Here is a 22615-nt window from a genome sequence, read left to right as displayed (position 1 = left end):
CACCTTCAGCCGACAACTACCTAGGGGCAGGCGATCTCCAAACCTGCGCAGGTCAGACGGTTCGCCACTATAAAACTTCTAACAGCACGTTACTGATTCCCCGTTCCCTGATATTGGAGCGCAGCGACTACATCATTATATCGTGAAAACCACCACAGCGTTACCTACTCCCCAATCACGATCTGTCCTCACACCCGTATAGCTGGAGCCGACTGCGTAGATGAACCGGAGAGTCGGATGCATTTAGCCCCCCTCCCTCTATGAAGCGACGTACTGTGTCGCCAGCGTGCCCACCCTGGAGAGCCTCTAATAACGGTAAAGCCACCTTTCACTAATGAAACGAAGGAAAAAAGCGTCATCGACCTAGGTGATGATCCGACTCTGTCCCTGGCCCAGCCGCTGGGGCCGGGGGCCGAAACTGGTGTCGATGGCGGCTGACATATTCGCTTCAACAGGGCGCCATGCTGGCGGGCCGACATTGCCGAAATGCATGCAGAGTGCAGCGTGCAGTAAGGGGGGAGGGGTAGGCCGTCACAGTTGGGCGGGGTGACAGCCAGAGATACATACATACATACAGACAGACAGACAGACAGACAAGGCAGACAGACAGACAGACAAGGGCCGCGCCGAGCCTGGTGGGCCGGCGCGGCGGCCGGATTGACCGGCGCAGCGGCGGTACAGCTTATGGAAGGCGTGAAGTGAGAGTGAAGATAACATCGCGGCATGACAGTCGGTCTACGCACACTGAGCGCCAGCGGCGCGGGACGGCGGCGGCGGCGGCGGCGGCGGCGGCGGGCGGGCAGTGGACACGTGTTTCCCAGGGACGGCGACACAAAGGCCATCGTTACTGGCGTAAAAATCACATAATTAAATCACCGTCCAGTTAGGAGGGATTCGTACTTTCCAAAAGACCTTTCCTGCTCAGTGTGCAGTTTCCTTATGAAGCTTACCTACGTGTCTGAAACGGCGTCTGCCGTCTGGTAAAAATTACCGAGTGTATTATATGACAATGTGGCATTCGTTTAGCAATTTTACAGTAGGGCTTAAGCCGAATAAAAAAATGTGATACGTATCTGCATAAATTATTATCCTCACTTCCATATGCAGAATTACATTGTAATTTTACTTATTGTTTTCTTTTTTAAACTAATGTTATTAACAGGCAGACTAAGCTAAAATCCGGTCACCGAAGTTTTCCATGAGTAAAAGCTTGGTGGTGCCAAAAAATGTCGGAGCAGAAACCTGACGATAGTCTTGTGAGGCCCCAAGCGACCGAGCGTTGTCTACTGTCCCATTCCGCCGCCGCCGACCGCCGGGCGCCCCTTCTCACATGCTGCCTGACCGGTGCCACAGGGGCGGTGGACCGCGCCCTGGGCCTGGGTGTCTCGGGTACTCACTCAGAGGGTCGGTGCTGGCTTCGTGAGGCCCTGTTGACGGCCCGGGACCGACGGGTTGCGCTGTGGACACAGATAGACGCAGGGGTTAGACGGGGACAGTAGAGATCATCCACGTGGAAAGAGACAGATGAAATGGGAGAATTTGGTAAAAAAGGAGGGACAAAGGCAGCGACGAAGTGGAGGCACGGTATCAGCTAGCTGAAGCAAGAGCGGACGTGAGAGGCTGATGGAACGGAAAAGTTCAACGGTTCGCTTTCATTTCTGTTCTGCAGTCCTCTCTCTTCATGAGCTTCCCTTTCAATGTTCATAACCGTCCTAACTGCTCAAGTGTCGCTTCCTTCAATGTAGTCTCTGCATCCTCTTTCATCCCCATTGTCCTCCCCTCACCCTCCCGCCCCACTCGCCGCTCACCTCGGCTGGCCTCTGGCGGCAGCGGCTGTTCGGCCTCCTCCATCGCCACCTCTGCCGGCACCTCCACCCGACCGGCCTCCGGGGAGAGGCCGGTCGGGTGGAGCGCCCGCAGCCGCTCGTCGCCGCCGCCGCCCGAGCGCGGCGGGGTGCCGTGCGCCTCCTGAGCGCCGTACTCCCCCAGCTCCGTATCCACGGGCTCCCGCTTCACGGGCGCCTGCTCCACGTACCCCGCGCCGGGCGGCGGCGGCGGCGGCGCGGCGGGGGCGGGGGCGGGGGCGGCTGCCGCCGGCGGCGGCGGGTGGTGCAGCAGTCCCGGCAGCGGCAGCGGACGGTGGCGTTTGGCGGGCGGTGGCGGAGACTCGTCGGGGGCTGGCGCGGTGGGTTGTGAGGGCGGCGGCGCGGGCGACGAGGATGGTGTCCGTACGCCGCTCGGCTGACCCTGTGTACAGAAGGAACGGAGTTATAGGCGATATAATTGCCAAGGAGCTATTAAGGCGTAGTTAAAATCGTGTGAGTCGTTCGAAGAATGAACATCAATCAATCGTTTGTGATATCCACAATTCGGTGTACTCGCATGGCCAGTTGACAGACTACTGAGTTATCTTTTGCAGAGACATAATAAACCAGAACCGTAACGCCTAAAAATGTCACTAATACGACCCAAGGAAAATGGCTGAGTAGACTAAAATCAAACATTACTGACATCAGGAAACTAAATTATAATTGAAATGAAATAGCATGAAGATGATCCATTCACCATACCTCACCCTTCTACCAACCGACTCCCGCCCCCTCAACCACAGCGAACCGTCCACTCACATTGGGCCCGGCGCGTACCGCCTCCTCGCGTTTCTCGTCAGCCAGACCCTTGACCTTGAGCAGCTCGGCGACCTTGAGGAACTCGGGCAGCTGCTCCTGTGCCACGTTCACCTGGCCGTGATACATGAAGTCCAGCAGCAGCTCCATGTTGTACTGGCTGACGTCGCGCAGGATCACGATCGGGTGCGGGTGGGGGTTGGACTGAAACGGAGCGATACAGACACGGTTAGCCGGAGACCGCGAGAACGAGCGGTGCATCATAGATACGAGATATTTACGCAAGGTGACAAGCCAGTGTGGCCAAATTGGTTTAGCGTTAGGGGGAGGATGTATAAAAAAAGTCGTATGAGGATGTCACTATTTTCAAAAAACTCGTCTTCAGTGTCATTTTAGGTGCAGTTTTTACAAGTTATGTGGAAAAACTATACCTGACGTCAAGCTCTGGTGGAAAGTAAAAAAATCAAATATTGTCATCAAAGATGTAAAAAAAAAAACATTGCAAGCGCGACAGTACGAGTATGACGGTGCGAATCGTACATTAGAACGTTTTTAGTCTTTATTACTACACTAGGTATGCTTTCAGAACAAAAACGTTGTGATGATGTAATTTTTAAATTTCTGAGGATGTCATTATGCTTTTCATTGGGGGTGACTTTCCCCGTAACATCACCAATTTGGCCACGCTGTGACAAGCAACCGACCGGATGGTCGGGAAACCACTAAAAATGATGAGCGACCGACCTATGACGCTGGGGTAAATAGCCTCATACCGTCACGAGCGAACACTCGCGACCGAAACCAACCGACCATTGTGTCACAAAAGACGATCAAACACTATCAAATGGAAATACAGGATGCAATGATTCTTTTCTGTCACTACTAGGAACAAATTAGAAAATAATAAACAAGTTTTGGCAGTGATTTCCGCCAAGTAAAACCATTTCTGACTCTAGGCTCATGGTTAAGCACTCGCAAAACAGGCTGGAAAGCGAAATAGGCGTTTATTTATAAATCACAGTTTTTATCTTATGACTTTTGATACAAACCGCCAAACAGTTTAAAACCAACTTGTATTCAATCAAAAAAACATGGATGTTTTGCTGATATGACTCATGGACCACCTGGCACCTATAAAGTTTGTTTACATTCACGGCTATAGAATTACAGATAAATTATCAAATGCATGATTTACTCGAGCAGATCAGACAGCCGTGTTCAGCCAGACGCCGACGTGAGCGGCGTGGCGCCGCCGCGCTCGCAGCCACAGACGTGCTTTCGTCCAAATGGGGCGCTTTTACCGGGAACGGCGCCGCGGCGTGGCGCGACACGCGGCGGGTTCACACCGGCCCCGCTGGTGGCCAAACCGGCCCCCAGCCAGAAAAAAAAAACGACCAGCCAACGGTCACGAAGGGAAGGAATGGACCACAAGTGTGGATGTATTTACCATCGCGAGGTTAGCTTTGTTAACTTTTTTTGCATATGAACAATTATAATTTTTACAGAAGTAGGCAGAAAAACTTTTCGTCGAGATTTGGGATTAGTAAGCATTAGCAATTAACATCAAGTTACACCATCGAAGGTAATAAAATAGCGCAAAAAGTTACTTTCACTGAATATCCGGGTGCGTTCTATAAAGCACGTTAGACGATGGAAACAACACTGCAGTCTGTTTAATTAACGATGTCGGATCGCCTTGGGTGATTTCATCGGCCGGGATGGGTTAATCCTCGCCCGTATTGGCCTTTTTACAGCGTCTCATGTATACATATATGGAGGGGGAGGGGGAGGGGGGAGGGGGTCCGTTAAACCCCCTGCCACTAGGCCCCTGATCGAGCTGGAGCTTCGCGGAAAAACGAGCGTGCTTCCCGTGAGGAGAGAAATTCGATGATACCCAATTCTAAGATTCAAGTTTGCTGATCTTCGAAATGAATCAACTGACCCAAAAGTCGGAGTATGGGCCGATCTCCTAGAACTCCGTAAAGTGAGGTAAACATGTTTTTTTTTGTCCAGATCACGAATTCCATGCTACTTTTGATCAAAGATGAATCATGATGTCTTCATGCAATTTGGGTAAGTCCGGTCAGGTCAGGTAATGTAGCTCAGTAGGCGCCTTGCCGGCAATCTGTATCCATAGTTGAGTCACCTCAAGAAAATAGTAGATGTTCGCCCTAGCTACGCCGACTGAAAGATTGCTACAAAACTTTCTGCGATTGATATGGATGCCAGGATGTGTGAAATGTATATCTAGGACTTTTTCTTTAGCATATTGGTAGCCAAAGGTAAATACGACGATTGTGTTAAAGAATATTTCACACAAACGTTGTGCCAAAGGCTACATGATGCAGCATAAGTGATCAGCGGGCGTCGCAAACGAGCCCGTATATCTGACATGTTACCTACATGAGTTATGAAGGAAACAACCGCAGATAGTTAGCCTGATATTGTGCCATAGGGTGTGCAGCGCACGGCGTATGGTCGACGCTAGTCACTCTAGAGGAATTCGCGAGTAGGTTGGTGAGTGCTGCCGATCATGGTCAGGACACGCGGAACGCTGGTCGATTACGGCTATCGAGAAAACGTGCCGAGGCGGGTAGGAGACAGCTGGTGTACGGAGCTGTGGAAGCCTACAACCAATTCTGTGCTATTTAGTATTTACGATGACATAGTCTCATTCAAACGGACATTGAGGGCATTCTTATTGCAAAAGCAGTCCATCCTATCCTACTTTTAAGCTGGCGCTCGCATGACATTTTTTTTTCGAAAGCGCGAATGAATGATTGTGCGCTTGCTCTTGTACCTATTCATGCCATTTTAATGCTCGCGACATTACGTAAATGAAGAGCCGCGAAGGCCGATTAACGTGAATACACGAACTAGGGCACGGAGTGCCAGGAGTGTCTATACAATCCATTATATACCAACAAATAATCGGGATTCGCACGAGGAAGAAATACCCGACGTAGATCGGCCCGGTTATTGCCATGTCAGCCGTACCACCGTCTCCCACGTGCCGCCTGCCCGGTGCACCCACCTTGAGCAGTTGCCGGAAGAAGGGGCTGCACGCGGAGAGGACCATGCGGTGCGCCTTGAGCTGGCAGCCGCTGCAGGCCAGCGTCACGTCCACAAAGTCCTCGTCGACGCGCAGAGAGTCGAACGAGCTGGCGATGTTGACGTGGTAGTTGTTCCATTTGAGGCAGAACTGCTGCGCGCCGCCGGCCATGTCGCACCCGGCCCCGCCCGCCGCTCACCTACAGTCGCGCCGCTCCCGCCACCTGCAAACGTGACATAGTGGAGCGGTGATGATCAATGTGGGATACAGGCGCAAATGTCTGGCACTACCAGCACAAACAGAACCCATACATGTTTCAGGAATGCATGGATGCACAGGACAGGCCTGCAACTGAACAATCTTCTAATTCAAATATCCACATTCTGTGGCTGAAGTTTTAGGTTTTTATTTGGTGTAGTCTGGTGCAAATTTCTAGTCCATTGGTGTGGGCTTGTGCAAGTTTTCCATCCTAGCTGGTGTAGTGTGTTGACTCTTGTCAGTCTGGTCTGGAGGTGATGAGATCTCACCAAAATTGTCATGCTTTGTGATTTGTCACTCAATAGGTATTTAATAGGAAGTATAAAGATATTGAATATGGGCTACAAATTGTCAGCAATGTTTTTTTTTTTTAAATTTAGCTCGAATGTTTGAATGGACGGATTGACAGAGCCGGAGCCCACGCTAAGCAGAGCTTGTTGCGTAGACCCCGACCCCTGCCGTCCGATCGCGCAATTCCGGGTATCGGGAGAATTTAGATGCCAAAGTTTAACGTGCCCTTCAAAGCCGGACACGGCCTGTCCCACTCAACTGACTTCAACTGGCTGCGGCTGCTCCCACCAACCGCAGACCATACCCGTCAGGAGTCTCAAATATCGAGCGCCGGAGCGTCTCGAACCCGGGCTCTCACTACCGGGAGTCCAATGCTCTACCAACTGAGCTACGGGACAGGCAGGTTTATGCTATTCAGCAATGTTTGTGCTACATGATTCAGTTCAGTACCTATCAGTCTTACAATTTGCAGTTCACACACTCATTGTCGGCTGAATCTCTGTTTTCGCTGTTGCCGGGAAGAGAATTATCAGGTCCTCTCCCTGGTGACACTCGTGGGTCAACGACTGTCTGGACGTGGCCGTCGGCCCAGCACGGTCACGTGTGGCCCACACATGGCCTGGGCCACTGAGTGCCGGCCGGGCAGGAGGGAAAAGCGATAGACAAATAAAACGCAGCAAATCAGGAGACAATTCTAATCAAAAGTCAAGGGAACACAACACAGTCAACATTGTGTACCAAAAGAGGAAATCTGCAGAATTTCCGCATGTATAAACTTCAATGTAACAATGATGGGTCAATCACTGGCTGAGCCTGACCCCATGGATCTCTAGTGCAGCTAGGTCAGGTATGGTTTGGTTTGATTAGAAAACATCTTGATCTCTGGGTAGGTATAGTGTCTCTCCTTGGTTGCAAAAAACAAGTGTTACAGTCAAATCTCTCTTTTGCACTCTGGGCTCAAAATTAAGGAAAAACCACACCATATTGTCACAAACAATGTTTTGCAGCTTGAATCACCAATCACCAGTGTGTGGACTGTGAAGTTGTTCAGCTTTATATACACTGTGGTTCAGCTCAGTTCAGCTTTACCATATGCTCTAGTGAGAATATTTGAAGATCACCCTGCCAACCTGGGCCCTGTTCGGCGGCCGGCTTGTACTCTTGCCAGTGTTCACATACGTGCTGGTTGCCCCGGCAACAGGCTATTGACCAATAGGAGGCGTGGATAGTGCAATATCACTGCAATTTTTCATATATCTGTGCCTCCCTCACCCTGTGCCTCCCGCAGCGCGCTTCTCATTGGTCAATAGCCCGTTGCCGGGGCAACAAGCACAGCATATGTGCGCCTGCAAGAGTACTAGCCGGTCGCCGAACAGCGCTCTGCATCATGCATTGTTGGACAAACAGTTTGGCAAATGATTTAGAAAACCATGCTGTGAAAAGATCAATCATCAACGTCGCATAGGCAGTGCCCACGAACCAAGTTGCCATGCGCCCTAAACCAAAACAACAACAGTGACAGTGGCCACAAAAGTTTGACTTTCCCATTTGTTAGGTACATCCCTTCCCTTGGCAGTAACACGGTCATAGATACTAGGTAGTAAAAGCTATGTCTGAGTCCGGTGCTTATCGGGTAAGAACCCCTGCCCCTAACCCATCTCAAAGTTATTTTGATATCTGATATTCGAATAAAATTCAAAACTGAATCAATGCCCTGTCCTGTAACAAGGAAAATAAACAAAATATGCATAATGTTACCTACCTTCACCCAAGTATCCATGCACTGGATTCCAAGCCGACCGCCCTCACCAGCTTCGATGGAAAGAAAGTCTGCGGAGAGAGAAAGTAAAAGCGAAAGTACACATCACAGCGCGCCCGCCTTCCGCGCCGCCTCCCCGGGGTCACTCAACCTTTCACTGGCCAATAGAGATGGAATTTGTTTACACTTCTTTACGAAAGTGTTTTGCTACACTAACTTTGTCAAGTACTATACATTTGTAAAAATTTATCCCCTTTTTATCGTTTAAAATAAATCCACCCCTTTAAAATAAAAAAACACCTGCATCAAGAGTAATATTACTATATAAATCAATTTTTGAAGCTACATACCAAATCCGAAATTAAATGTAAGTACTTATGACACTGTGCCTCTCAGTGGTTCTCAAACCACGAAAATCAAACACCCGAGTGGCCAGTTATTAGCCGTGTTTACATAGGCCTGAATCTGATACTGGTGATCAGTGGCGGATCCAGGGGGGGGGCAAAATGGGCATTTGCCCCTCCCAAACGGCATAATTTCAACATTACGCCTATGGACGACTGACGAGGCATGGAAAGAATCGATAAATTGTTATGGTTTGCCCCCCCCCCCAAAAAAAAACTGAGCTGGATCCGCCACTGCTGGTGATAGGGATTGTTGCAAGCTTATAGCCCCGCCCGTCATGCTGCAAAAGATGCAAGTGGTGGTTTACAATTTACAAAATGATCCCATCTATATATACACAGATCGCTGTATCGAAATTATCGCAAAATGAATGAGCTAAAGGGCTTGTGAACATTTGGACTTTTGGGAGCAGTGAAACCGGCGGCTCTTAGAGTTGTGGATAAAGCAACAATTAAGTGTTTGAATTTTTCCTCAAAATTGGTCAACCTTATTTTTAGAAAAATTCGCTGCTTCAAGCTCTATAAATAATATACGGAAAAAGAAATAAGAAAATTCAAAAAAGAGTATCTGGACTCATCAGCACTACCATGTAAACTTCCTTCTGAATTTGATGCTAGCGGCTAGCTGCTGAGCGCATTGTAAGTATTCATTTTCTTGAACTATAATTTCCAGTAGACATTCAATTTGCATTCAGTATGATCAGAAAATGACCACTAATGATTTTGCGTTATTTCTTTTCAGAAGGAATTCCATTGTCCAGCTATGTCTGACGTGGAAGGGTAAGTACCATATGCGTCATGAATGTCGCATCACGTGGGGCCTGTGATACAAAGGAGGGCCGTACTGTTTTTTGGACGAATCGCTAGCTGGTGTGTGGTGGCGCTAGCGCAAATTGTTATTTATCAATGCCAGATACATACAAAGTCACCCCGGTTTACGGTAGGTCTTGAACTAAAATAGGGCATTGAATGGATCTCCCCAGTCGTCCAGCCGATCAGGACCAGGACAATACTTTCATGTAACATTGCATTATTTAATTGTACACCTTCCTTAAACAATTCATGACCCTGGCACACCACTCTTACCTGGTACTCTTACCTGGTGGGGCTCCTGCTTCGCAGCCGGTAGTAAGGACTGGAGCAGGAGGAACCCGGATAGGACCAGTCGGGGAAAGTATGGTAAAATCTGCTATTTTTAGCAGTCTGCTATTTTTAGGAGAAATCTGCTAAAAATGGGTAAGCATGTGACGTCATCGTACCCAAATATAGCAGATTTGGGGGTATCGGTAACCCTGGCGTCACCGGTAGCGTTTTCGTTCAAGGTTAAGGTTTCCTGTATAAGGCAGCATTAGGCCACCGCCCACCGTGCCAAGCCGAAGCATGCTGTGATGTCACTGGGTAAGAGAACGTACCACGCTATCAGTATCAACTGAGACTCAGATAGACTCAGAATGACTCAGGCAGACTCAAACTGACTCAGACCGACTCAGAACGACCCAAACTGACTCAGACTGACTCAGACCGACTCTACCGACTCAAATCGATTCCGATCGACTCAGGTCTCAGACAGACTCAGAACAACTCAGGAAGACTCAAACCGACTCAGGCAGACTCAAACTGACTCGACCGACTCAGAATGACTCAAACTGACTCAGACCGACTCAACCGACACAGATCGATTCCGATCGACTCAGAACGACTCAGGCGAACTCAAACCGACTCAAATCGATTCCGAGCGTCTCAGACAGACTCAGAATGACTCAGGCAGACTCAGACAGACTCAGAACGACTCAGGCAGACTCAAACAGACTAAAATTGATTCCGAGCGACTCAGACTGACTCAGAACGGCTCAGGCAGACTCGGGCCGATTCAGATAGACTCAGGCAGACTCAAACCGACTCAGGCAGACTCAGACTGATTCAGATCGATTCCGAGCGACTCAGAAAGACTCAGAACGACTCAGACAGACTCAGGCGGATTCAAACCGACTCGACCGACTCAAACCGATTCAGATCGATTCAGCCCGACTCATAACGACTCAAACTGACTCAGACCGATTCAACCGACTCAAATCGATTCCGAGCGACTTTTAGACAGACTCAGAACGACTCAGGCAGACTCAGACAGACTCAGAACGACTCAGGCAGACTCAAACCGACTCAAATCGATTCCGAGCGACTCAAACTGACTCAGACCGACTCAACCGACTCAAATAGATTCCGAGCGACTCAGACAGACTTAGAACGACTCAAACTGAGTCGGAGTCTGTCTGAGTCGATCTGAATCGGTTTAAGTCGGCTTGGTCGGTTTGAGTCTGCTTGAGTCTGCCTGAGTCGCTCTGGGTCTGTCTGAGTCGTTCTGAGTCGATCGGAATCGATTTGAGTTTGAGTCGGTCTGAGTCAGTTTGAGTCGTTCTGAGTCGGTCAAGTCAGTTTGAGTCTGCCTGAGTCGTTCTGAGTCTGTCTGCGTCGATCGGAATCGATTTGAGTCGGTTGAGTCAGTTTGGGTCGTTCTGAGTCGGTCTGAGTCGATCGGAATCGATTTGAGTCGGTTGAGTCGGTCTGAGTCAGTTTGAGTAGTTCTGAGTCGGTCGAGTCAGTTTGAGTCTGCCTGAGTCGGTTTGAGTCTGCCTTAGTCGTTCGGAGTCTGTCTGAGTCGATCGGAATCGATTTGAGTCGATCTGAGTCAGTTTGAGTCGTTCTGAGTCGGTCTGAGTCGGTCTGAGTCGATCGGAATCGATTTTAGTCGGTCTGAGTCAGTTTGGGTCGTTCTGAGTCGGTCTGAGTCGATTGGAATCTATTTGAGTCGGTTGAGTCGGTCTGAGTCGATCGGAATCGATTTGAGTCGGTTGAGTCGGTCTGAGTCAGTTTGAGTCTGCCTGAGTCGTTCTGAGTCTATCTGAGTCTCAGTCGATACTGATAGCGTGGTACGTTCTCTTTCCCAGTGTCGTCACAGCATGCTTCGGCTTGGCACGGTGGCCTAATGCTGCCTAAAGGCCGCCCCACACTGAAACTCGCATGCGGGTTGCGAGTTTTTGAGTTTTCGGGTTTCTTGAAATAAAATAATACAATCTAAGCTGAGTGACCCACACTACCATCTAACAGACGAGTTTGCATGTTTTTAGCTTGCGAGCGACCTTGCATCGCATTCCAAAAGTTGATTGTGAGTCAACTTTCGATTTTCCTCGCTGCGAGGTCTGCGAGTTCTGCGAGGCTTGCGGGTTTTTCGTTGGAGTCGAATTTTGGTTCGTTGCGCTGGTATTGCGACTATATGTAAGTTTCTGAAGGTGCACCGGCTTCACTGCATTCAAAAGTTACCATAAGGGAGCGGTCTAATCACTCTATGAATTAGTATAGCCTGCAAACTCAAAACCCGCAAACCCGCAACCCGCATGCGAGTTCCAGTGTGGGGCGGCCTTAACCCGCGCCCAGATGGGGTCTGCCGAGCAACGCGGTCTGATGGGGGGGGGGCCATTTTGGCCCCCCCCCCCTCAGATCTCGAGAACCACGCAACATAGCGACAAGCGGTAAACGGTGTTGGATAGCCCCAGCGGGGAACTACCTTTTGACCCAATTTCATTGACCTCGGTCAAACCGATGACGTCACAGGTCAGGTCAAATGTTGAATTTTCACCGTTGACAGGCATTTCAAGAAATGCGTTGTAAAATCGAGTAAAATGCATTTCATTGAAAATCATCGATGGAGAAATGTTCTTCAAACACATATTTTGCTATTTGAGGTCACTGATACCAGGTCAGGTCACAGAGGTCAGGTCACTGGGGGGGTCACAATATGAAAGTGTCGTGTGATACATGTTTTATGGTTCATTTTACATGACAAATGCGATTATGTGGGTCAGACAGACTTTAGGGCCAGCTTAGGTCACGTTTTGGTCAAGGTCAGGTCAAGGTCAGGTCAAATTAGGTCAAATTTCAAAGTTGATATTTTTGCATAAAATGGGTATCGATTCGATGCAGCTCGTCACGGGGAGTTCAATGGTGGTCTCCGTTTTGCGCTACGAGGTCTAGAATTGCTAAAAATTGAGTTCAAAAATTGACGTCATCAATTCTTAACAGTTTTTTTCGCTATAACTTGGCCAAAAAAAGAGGTATCGATCTAAAATTTGGTATGTATATCGAAGAGCGCAGGGACTATCACATATATTCCGGTTTTTTTCGAAATTCGAAATTTTTTTGGAAATTTTTTGAGTCTTTCTAAAAAAATCAATTTTTTTTTATTTTTGGGGGTCAAAATACCAAAATTTCGAAAATCCGAGATAGCAGTTTTGTAGCACCGTTTTTTTTCTACACAACCACATAAAGAACTTTAAAATTGCTTGTTAACTGTAGAATTGGTGAGCGTTTCAAGATGTCATGTTTTTTGCTCATTTTTGCTCGAACATGACCTCAGTTTGACCTCAATAACTCCTGACCTGAGGTGACCTGTGACTTGAAATTTTGTGTGAAGGTGTCAAATTGATGCCCGGTAAGGTACCCAAAATTTGGCGGCGCTGCGCGCCGCCGTTTTCTCGCTATTAAAGAAAAACCACAGGGGGGGGGGGCCAAAATGGCCCCCTCCATCAGGGCGCGGGTTAATACAGGAAACCTTAACCTTGAACGAAAACGCTACCGGTGACGCCAGGGTTACCGATACCGATTTGGGTACGGCCCCATACAAAAGCAGATCTGCACCCTAATTGAAGCAAATGCGCATCAAATGCCTGGCAGATTCATGATGAGAATAGTGCTGAGAGTGATCTCTGCTATTTTTGTTCAGATCAGACTATTTTCAAATTCATTATTTGAAAATAGTCGGATCTGAACAAAAATATCAGAGGACATTCTCAGCACTATTATAATCATGAATCTGCCAGGCATTTGATGTGCATTTGCCTCAATTAGGGTGCAGATCTGCTTTTGTATGGGGCCGTACCCAAATCTGCTATATTTGGGTACGATGACGTCACATGCGTACCCATTTTTAGCAGATTTCTGCTAAAGATAGCAGACTGCTAAAAATAGCAGATTTTACCATAGTTTCCCCGACTGACACAATGTTTGACCTGAGACACGTGTCTAGAGACTGTCGGGCCGGTATAGCAATTTTACGTATGTCAACACCCATTATCCGTGCGTTAGTGCAGTTAGGAACAATTGAACATGTGGAATGATGCTGATGCTTACCCGTGCATTATTGCAGATGTCAAAGTCACAAGACGTTATTTACCTTAGATGACCTGGGCCCTGTTCGGGCAGCGCATCCTACTGCAAAATTTTGCACCACGCATGCGCAGTAGGGGTCTCTCGGGTGCCAGGCTCCGCCCTTCGGCGTATGACGTCACATGTGTGACGTCGGCACGCGCAAAATCTTTCAGTTTTGCGCAACAAGAAAATAGGAGCTGCAGGAGGCGAAAGTGGCGCGAATTAAAGTTTACCGTCCTATATTTCTTATTGTAAGCGGTTTGAATGCTGTTTTTTGGGTATCATTATCACTTTTTTTCCGTGGCACATTGCTATTAACCACATTTGAACGCATTTTATTCAGTTTTTGAACGAAAACCACCAGCCCATCCGCGCCACGGTTCGTCACGTGTCGAATAATGGCCGCCGCGGCCCTCGGCTCTGGCGGCCCGGCGGAGAGTGGGCGGAGCCAGTGGCTGACGTCATTCCAAGTGTGCCGTCACACGCTGCAAAATATTTTGCGCGGACCCGAACAGGGCTCTGGGCTCGTTTTTCAGGTTTCATATGTTTCTGGGACAGTTTTTCTGGGGTCCCTATTTACCTGACTTAGGTTATTGACCTGACCTGGAGACTGGAAGGCCAATCAGTTGCTCAGAACTAGTTTGAAGTACCGATCTTCCATGCAATAATAAGTGTTTTCGCAATCCACTTATGCCTCAACTGACACATAGAAATTGAAATAACCTTACACATTCTAGAACTGAACACAGAATGTAATACTACAAGGACTAAGTTCTGAAGTTATTCTCATATGCTAGAATGTTGAAACTCTACTTTTGTCATTCATTTCCATGTTTGATTGAGCAATCATATAGAACTGTTTTCATCCTTCAATCATAAAGAATTGTTTTCACTCTTCAGTCATAAGCTTTTGCACAAATATTGTAGCTTTAACACATCATCTTGAACCATGCTCCAGTGTTTCCAATTAGGTACTATGTAACATCAAAACAATTTGTTACAACTGCTGGATCATGATAGGCTTGAAGTTTGGGTATTCTTTTAGCAGGCGTCTTACATGCTGCCACCGGTTTGGGAAAAGTCGCTAGATTCGTCAGGTCTAGAGATATTTCTACCAATTCGCTACCTATAGGGTATATAATTACATAGCGGTGATTTCAAAGAAGGAGTCAGTTTTTTTCTGAGAGGGGGGGGCAAGGGGGGTACAACAGATAACTTGAATCCCGGGAACGCCTGATCGGAGTCAGGCTTGCAAGGCCGCGTTGGAAAGCGGTCGAGTAGACAAGCCAAAGCCTAATTAGTCATGCAGACTATCATCGGGATACTGGGGGGGGGGGGGGGTGCGTGGGGGGTTGCCCCCTGACCGATAGCTCGGGAACGGCTGATTGGAGCCAGCCTTGCAATGCGGCGTTGGAAAGCGTTCGAGTAGACAATCCTAATTAGTAATGCAAATTATCATCGGGATGGTGGTGGGGGGGGGGGGGGTTGCGTGGTGGGATTGCCCCTTGACCGATAGCTCGGGAACGGCTGATCGGAGCCAGGCATGCAAGGCGGCGTTGGAAAGCGTTCGAGTAGACAATCCTCATTAGTACCCCCCCCCCACGCATCCCCCTATAGTATCCCGACGATAGTTTGCATTACTATTCAGGCTTGTCTCCTCGAACGCTTTCCAACGCCGCCTTGCATGCCTGGCTCCGATCAGCCGTTCCCGAGCTATCGGTCAAGGGGCAATCCTCCCACGCAACCCCCCCCCCCCTCCAGCATCCCGATGATAATTTGCATTACTAATTAGGATGGTCTACTCAAACGCTTTCCAACGCCGCATTGTAAGAAGCCTGGCTCCGATCAGCCGTTCCCGAGCTATCGGTCAGGGGCAATCCCCCACGCACCCCCCCCCCCAGTATCCGATGATAATTCGCATTACTATTTAGCCATTGGGCTTAATTGTCTACTCGAACGCTTTCCAACGCGGCCTTGCAAGCCTGAATCCGATCAGGCGTTCCCGGGAAACAAGTTATCTGTTGTACCCCCCCCCCCTTGCCCCCCTCCCTCAGAAAAAGATTCCGTTTTTTTTTTTTTTAATCACCGCTATGTAATTACCCTATATAGCGATTTGGTAGAAATATCTCTAGACCAGACGAATCTAGCGACTTTTCCCAAACCGGTGGCAATGTGAGACGCCTGCTATAAGAATACCGAAGTTTGTCATGCCATTTGCCAGACAAACCTCTCCACAATAGGTATCAATTCCCATACTAAACAATTGATTGTATCAGTAAGTATTTGTAGTTTTCACACAATGTTTCATATTATTATTCTACTTCTATATCAAGAAACTCAAATAATCCACAAATTGTTATTGAAACACTCCCACTTGAGTTCACAGTACAAGTTCAGAAGCAAACAAATATTGCGCCAGATTTCGTATGGAACGCGCCATTACGCGTATACTCAAGTTTCTGCCATAGACAATGCAAAGGCTATTCCCCCGAAGACTCATCTAGACGGTAGTTGAACCGTAGCCGTGGTGCGAAAACCCCTGCCCACCTTACCCCACGGCAGAGGCCGAGGTCTGTTCGGCCGCTGTTTTTTCAGCATGATGTCGGTTTTCACATGCAAGGAAGTTATTGCTGGCGCTTTTTGGCCTCTCATTGGTCAAATGAATAGGCCACGTGAATTTGGCCACTGAGGAGCCAAGAAACAGCAGCATGCTTGCAGCCTGCTGATAAAAAACTGCGACCGAACAGCGCCCCGGTTGCATTTGCGGGTTTTCGTTCCACGGGGCGCCAGACTGGCAGTGTAGCTGGCGCAATGCATTCACGATGAGACGAACTTTACGACGTGAACCGAAATCCCGCAGAAACCGAAAACACGTCGGAATTCATGCTAATGTAGCAAAATACTATAACAAAATCCCGTTAGAATGGATAGAAATTCAAAAAGAAAAATAACAGCTTAACATGGCCTCTCACCCGCCTGTTGCCATGGCTGTCGGCAATGCTGCCTCCTGAAGTCCACCACTGCTCCCCCTCCGCTGTCGCGGGTGCCTACCTACGGCTGCAGCTGACCTCTGTCCTTGTGCGGCTGCGCAGAGATGCTGCTCCCGCTCCGGCGCCCGTGATGGGCGGCGAGGCGATGGACATCCACACGGCCGTCCAGGAGGTGCTCAAGAACGCCATGGTGGTGGACGGCCTGGTGCGTGGACTGCGCGAGGCCGTCAAGGCCCTCGACAAGAGGAAGGCCCACCTGTGCATCCTGGCCGCCAACTGCGACGAGCCCAGCTACGTGAAGCTGGTCGAGGCCCTCTGCGTGGAGCACAACATCCCCATGTTCAAGGTGCGTCCTTGTTGACAGATGCTGTCAAATAACCTCAGATGGTATACACCATTCCTTTGTAAGCCCACCATCGCCAAGCTGTATTTCAAATAAGTGAATTGGATTTAACTCACTCCAGGCAGGTGTCTTTTTCTCAATCACATCATAAAGCTCCTCAGCCCGATTTTTTATTGTATTGCATTGGCCGTATTTGTATTAGTTGATAATTGTTGTAATGCTAATTACCCGTTTCATTGTTACCAGTACCTTTTTAGAAGCGTCAAACTTGAGCAAGAAAGTACGAGTGGCAAATTGTTTGGCGTCGCCATTGTGCTATGATCTGTGTCACGGCCTACGTGGCTAAGTTTACAAAACATCGGCCCATTTATACGGCGATCACTGATCAGTGTCCCCGCTACGGATTTTTGGGCTCATCAACTAACACCCCACCTAACCTGTCTCCAGGTGGACAACAACAAGAAGCTGGGCGAGTGGTCGGGCCTGTGCAAGATCGACCGCGAGGGCACCGCCCGTAAGGTGGTGGGCTGCTCGTGCGTGGTCATCTGCGACTGGGGCCGAGAGACCCAGGCGCTAGACGTGCTCATGGACTACCTGAAGAAGAAGGGCCGCAACTGAGCACGCCCAGACGGAGGGCCGATGGACACGCCACTGTTTTATCGCCTCGCCCCGCCGCCGTCCCGGCCGGAGCGCGCACCACCGTGACCGCGCTCCGGCCGGCGTCACGGAGCGTCGGGTAATACAAAAAAAAAGAGAAAAACTGCAGTGCAGAGTTTTGAAGGAGTGATGGACCGAGTGGTCAAGAGGCGAGGAGTCTTCAGTTTTCCCGATTTGGGTTTATCACAGCGCTTCGCAGCAGACGTAGCACTAGCAATAGTTCGACAATCACGTGCGATAGACGCAGACCACGAGACACTAGTAAGCAATGGAAATTTCGGTGATGAAACTGCACCCAGGCTCAGTGCAGTATACGGTATATACTCTGGTAAATTTGAAGCCATGATAGTATTCGATTTTTTTTTTTTGTCTTGAGTCCGGAGGGCTGTTCACGGACCCTGTGTGCGGTCGGACCGTACACAGGCTCTAAGCTCCGCCCACTACGTCCCTACGTCAGCCTTCCGTCACCGCACGCAGCGACCGCTGTGGCCGGTCGGGACTGGCCACAGCGGACCGTCCACCGCACGCAGCCGTGACGTCAGAACCGCCTACACATCCCCTACCCCCACGCCTGCTGGACACACCGCACGCAGCAGTTTACGGTGCCCGTGAACACCCCTCGAAACTCGAATTAACCCGCGAGTTGCTGGGGGGGGGGGGGGGGCGTTAAACGCCCCCACTTTTTTCGCCGGGCCATGCGCCAAATTTTGGGTACCTGTAGGGAATTGATTGAAGTTTATTGTGACAAAGTTTCAAAAAAATCGGTCGGAAATTTTTTTGAGATATCGAGGTTTTAGTGACGTCATGATTTCTGAGTTTTCGACCAAAAACGGCATATGTTCAAAAAAATCGTATAAAATCACAGAATAGACATGCCGTAAACGCCATTAGACTGCCAATACCATGAACAATCAAATGGCTATCTTCGATTATTGATTACCGTTCCGCATTTTCCAAATTCTTGAACTAAAACTTGGCAATTTCTCGTGACTACTTGACGACCATGATACATGCATTTCTTAAATTGAGCTTTTTGAGCCAAACGCGTACACATATGATAAAATGAATGTCACCATCGTGTTCTACGCCCCAAATTACCCATGAACAATGAACATGTGTCACGGGCTGCGAATATCAGTTTTGATTTTCGGGGATATGTGCCTACCCGGTTGACCTGACCTTGACCCTGTCCCTGACCTATGCTTGACTGACCCCTACATGGAGCTGACACTCTTGTAGACCTTATATGATGGATTGTGCACCGTTTTGACAGAGTTTATGACGAGAGGCGCCCATTGCGAAGTCCTGAAGTCCATGCTACTGAAAGCCCGATTTCAGGTGTTTGACCTGATCTTGACCCGACCTGTGACCTCAAAATTCAACTTTAAAGTACTCATCTGAAGCGTCTCGTCGCGTTCTTTCGTTTGCCGCCTAGTGCGTTTCGCTGCGCCTATTGGTTCTCGAGTTATCGGCTGGGGGCGTTTAAAAGGTAGTGTGCCACCTTTGAAAGATTTCCCGTTTTATTTTTCCTAGGATAAGAAGCTTCTGTTTTTACCTAATATCGCAAAAAAATCAAAAATGGGCCTGGAATAGTGCCTTTTTCGCCTAAAAGTTTATCGGTTTTTAGATATGTATAACAACTGTAGTGGGCTCACCCCCGACTGGAAAAAATGCCTCCACTACGCTGAAGTTCTCGGCGGAGGTGATGCGCCGAAATTTCGGCGCAAGGGTTTATGCGCCGAAATTATTTTACCAAGCCATGCTTCATGCGCCGAAAATTTTCAAGGCTTACTGATGGCTGCAGGCTGTAGCCACTCACTTTTCGTCGAGGGGGGGGGCTGGCGTGTGTGTGTGGCCGTCTTCCAGTGACTACTGTCTACAGACGGTTGTTGGCACGGTCGACGGGATCGGGCAGACAATAGATATCAGCAGGCCATGCGGGACCGAGCACCAGCGTTCGCTATCACAAAATCTCCTGACTCACAAACTCACTGGCATGTTCCATAACGTAACCTTTATTTTGTTGCCCGGCTCTGATCAGCAGTATGTGCCCAGCCGGTGACTGACGCCTGACGGGGCCTTCAACAGGCGTGGTGCAAGCACGGCCGATGGGATCGGGCAGATACCAGGCCACGCGGGACCGATTGCCAGCGTCCGCTCGCAAACCACACGCCGGAAATACAGGAATCACAACGGTCAATACGCAAACGATAGCATACGTTATCTGAACTAGGGGATCCGACAATCCATAACCTCACTCTCGATCGGTGAACTGTTCCCGCCGTGGGAGAGTCACAATCAGGTTCACTGAACATGACTTAAATACCCTGAGACGAACACGAGACAAGATAAGTGATATTTAAGATGTTTAACTCCCGAAGACATTTAACCCTCGCCGGCCGAGGGGGGTTGGTGCCACCCCCTGACGGGTTTTTCGCGACTGCTCCGGAGCCGTTTGCGATAGAGAGATAGAGAAAACCGTCGATTTACGCCGAAGTACGCCGAAAATTTCGGCGCAAACCGTCGATTTACGCCGAAGTACGCCGAAAAATTTCGGCGCAAACGCCCAACTACGCTCGAGTTCTCGACGAAAGCGTGCATTTTTTCCAGTCGGGGGCTCACCTTCAAACAGGCGGCGGGCAACAATCGCGAATGCGGCGCACTTGTGACAATAAGCAAAGGTCATTATAGTGTTACGACCATCAGGGGGCGTCGAAGTCTAGTTCCTACCAACCTGGCACTCCCATGCCTACGTCACCACGAGGACGCCCGAGGGCATTTACATGTTGAAGATAGGGAAATTGCCATAGTTTAGAGCCGCCTGAAGGGCAACCTTGAGATAGATGATAATGTAGATGCGTGCTAATATGATCATCAACATGTTGTTTATCCAAATCCAGGGCCAATTAATCGATATCTTGTCACGTTTTCCAGTGGTGATGCGCTAACTTTCGCGCTTCTTGCAGCCAATAAGGGCGTTTTATAGTGCGATTCAGCGGCATTGTCGACTTTAATGCCATTAACTGCCTCGGAACATACGATTTGCAGCTCCCTGGCGTGATAGCTGGCAGTAGGGCTCAGGAGTCGGAGTCATAACGTTGGTCGGAGTTGACAGTTCTGACCTGAGTCGTCGAGTCGGAGTCAGAGTCGATTTTAAAAGCTGGAGTCTGAGTCAGTCACCGAAATTCGATCCCCCTCCGCAGACCTTTCAGGGTTCCGTAGTCGGAGTTGTAGTCGGTCGGAGTCGACAGTTCTGACCAGAGTCAGTGTCAGAGTCGATTTTGAAAGCCAGAGTCGGAGTCGGAGTCACCAAAAATCCATTGCCTCCGCAGACCTGCTAGGGCTGTGGAGTCGGAGTCGGTCAGAGCCGACATTTGAAATCAGTCAGAGTTGATTTTTGAAAGCCTGAGTCAGAGTCGGAGTCATCAAGAAACCCATTGACGATCCGCAGTACCATGCAGTAAGGGCGCTGCCGATCGACGCCCCTGCATTGCCTATGACAATGAATATGAATAGAATATGAATGAATAGATGACAATTAATCAGGTAGGTGCCTTCTATTATTCATCCCCTGCCACTTGGAGAACTTACTTTCAGTAGAAAAAGACGCATTATTTGTTTATTTATTGACAAATATTTTTTAGCAGTTAGGGATACAGACACTGGACACAAAACACAATGATAGCACCTCGCTGGTGCAAATCATTGCTAGATAGATGTTGAAATGTGTTGCCATTGAAGAATCTACTGATCTTCCTGGCGGCTCTCGTTTTCAAGTACCTAACTACTGGTCTTGTAAGATCTCTTGATTGCTCACCGTCTGGCGTCTTCCAAGGTTTTCTGAAAGCTCAAACGTTACCATGGCTGCTTCTTGATTGCATGGCGCTTGCTGGTTCTGGGTTCTTAATTGGTGGTTCTTGCGTCTGATCCTGTTGCTTCATGTTCCATCACATCACATTAAATTTATTATGGAACAGACACTTCTACCTTTTATTTCACTATCAGTCGACTTGCATTCCTACCCCAGTGGCCTGCTCGCCCTTTTATTTCCACGCTAGAATCTACCAACTATTTAAAAGGCCTCGGATAAAAAAGCAAGAAAAGTATGTCAAGTTAAATAATAGAAGGTCCTAGAAAACCAGAAAAAAATCAAAAAGCCTGTCCATCTCACTTCCCTCACTTCATTACAAAAACCGGGCAGCAAAACATGCGAAAGAGTCCTTAGCAACGCCCTAGCAACGCATTTGTCTGAAGTGCGCAATCTGTGTCACATCTGGAAAATTTAGTAGCTACTTGATTATTCAACTAGAGTTGGACTATATCAGCTAGGCTTTTATATAAAAAATAAGTGTTTGCTTATCGAATTTATAGCAACTGGTTGCTTAACTTCAAAATAATGATTTATTACAGAAAAAGCTTGTTTGCGACATATTTGTAAAGAAACAACGGAAATAGCTTTGACTCGTGCGCTATTCTAGTACATTTTTGGTAGAAAACTTCGTCCAACCTTATGTTTTAGGGCCTTGACGACCATACGACGTACGGGAATGAGTTATCAGCTGTCTAATCGTAGACAACACAATGTCGAGCCTTAAACTGTAAGCCTGTATTGGTATTGTTTCTTAAATTTGGCTGTCGAACATTAATTTGTGGTTTGAAATATGATTTTATGTAAAATAATTGATATGAAACAGCCGTTACATGACCCCATTACACCACACGCAAGTGGCAGAAATGACAATGATCAGCTGACGCATTTTTCTTGGCCGAAGTCAGAGCGCGCGGCCCGACGCACCACGCGTATTTGGAAATTCCGACCCCGACGAGCATCAGAAGCCACCTAACAGGCGTGTTCGAAACCGCAGGAGATGATGATGAACGGGTTTATCGAAACTTGATTGGATGAGCCTATCGGTAATAGCGATTTTAGAGTGTGAATTTATTGTTCATAGTGGTGTGAAATGTGGTTGGGGTACGACCGACAACCCGTCGGGGCGAATTTCGCACTGGGGTACTCAAAATTTGAAGAATTTAA

General features: G+C 48.5%; 2 protein-coding genes across 4 annotated transcripts in view; one reads left to right on the top strand and one right to left on the bottom strand.

Annotated features, from left to right (window-relative positions):
- The window catches only part of LOC122375480 (broad-complex core protein isoforms 1/2/3/4/5-like), a 28893-nt gene extending 20752 nt beyond the window's left edge, over nt 1-8141 (bottom strand). For all 3 annotated transcript variants that reach the window (XM_043354891.1, XM_043354896.1, XM_043354904.1), the window contains exons 1-5: nt 7988-8141; nt 5659-5899; nt 2628-2828; nt 1809-2247; nt 1398-1457 (exon numbers count right to left, since the gene is read on the bottom strand). In XM_043354891.1, the coding sequence (XP_043210826.1) occupies nt 1398-1457; nt 1809-2247; nt 2628-2828; nt 5659-5847 (889 nt within the window). In that variant the 5' untranslated portion in view covers nt 5848-5899; nt 7988-8141. The remainder of the gene's footprint in view (nt 1-1397; nt 1458-1808; nt 2248-2627; nt 2829-5658; nt 5900-7987) is intronic.
- A 494-nt stretch (nt 8142-8635) lies between these two features.
- On the top strand, nt 8636-17688 carry LOC122375470 (40S ribosomal protein S12-like). Its single transcript, XM_043354880.1, has 4 exons — nt 8636-9027; nt 9131-9168; nt 16683-16926; nt 17371-17688. Exons 2-4 carry the CDS (start codon nt 9152-9154, stop codon nt 17539-17541), a joined length of 432 nt encoding a protein of 143 aa, XP_043210815.1. The 5' UTR covers nt 8636-9027; nt 9131-9151; the 3' UTR covers nt 17542-17688.
- Nucleotides 17689-22615: the final 4927 nt, after the last annotated feature.

Source organism: Amphibalanus amphitrite, unplaced genomic scaffold, assembly GCF_019059575.1.
Source record: "Amphibalanus amphitrite isolate SeventyFive unplaced genomic scaffold, NRLGWU_Aamphi_draft 000041F_arrow, whole genome shotgun sequence".
Taxonomy (NCBI): Eukaryota; Metazoa; Arthropoda; class Thecostraca; order Balanomorpha; family Balanidae; genus Amphibalanus; species Amphibalanus amphitrite.
The sequence above is the reverse complement of the archived record's forward strand: the minus strand, read 5'-3'. Positions and strand labels throughout refer to the sequence as shown.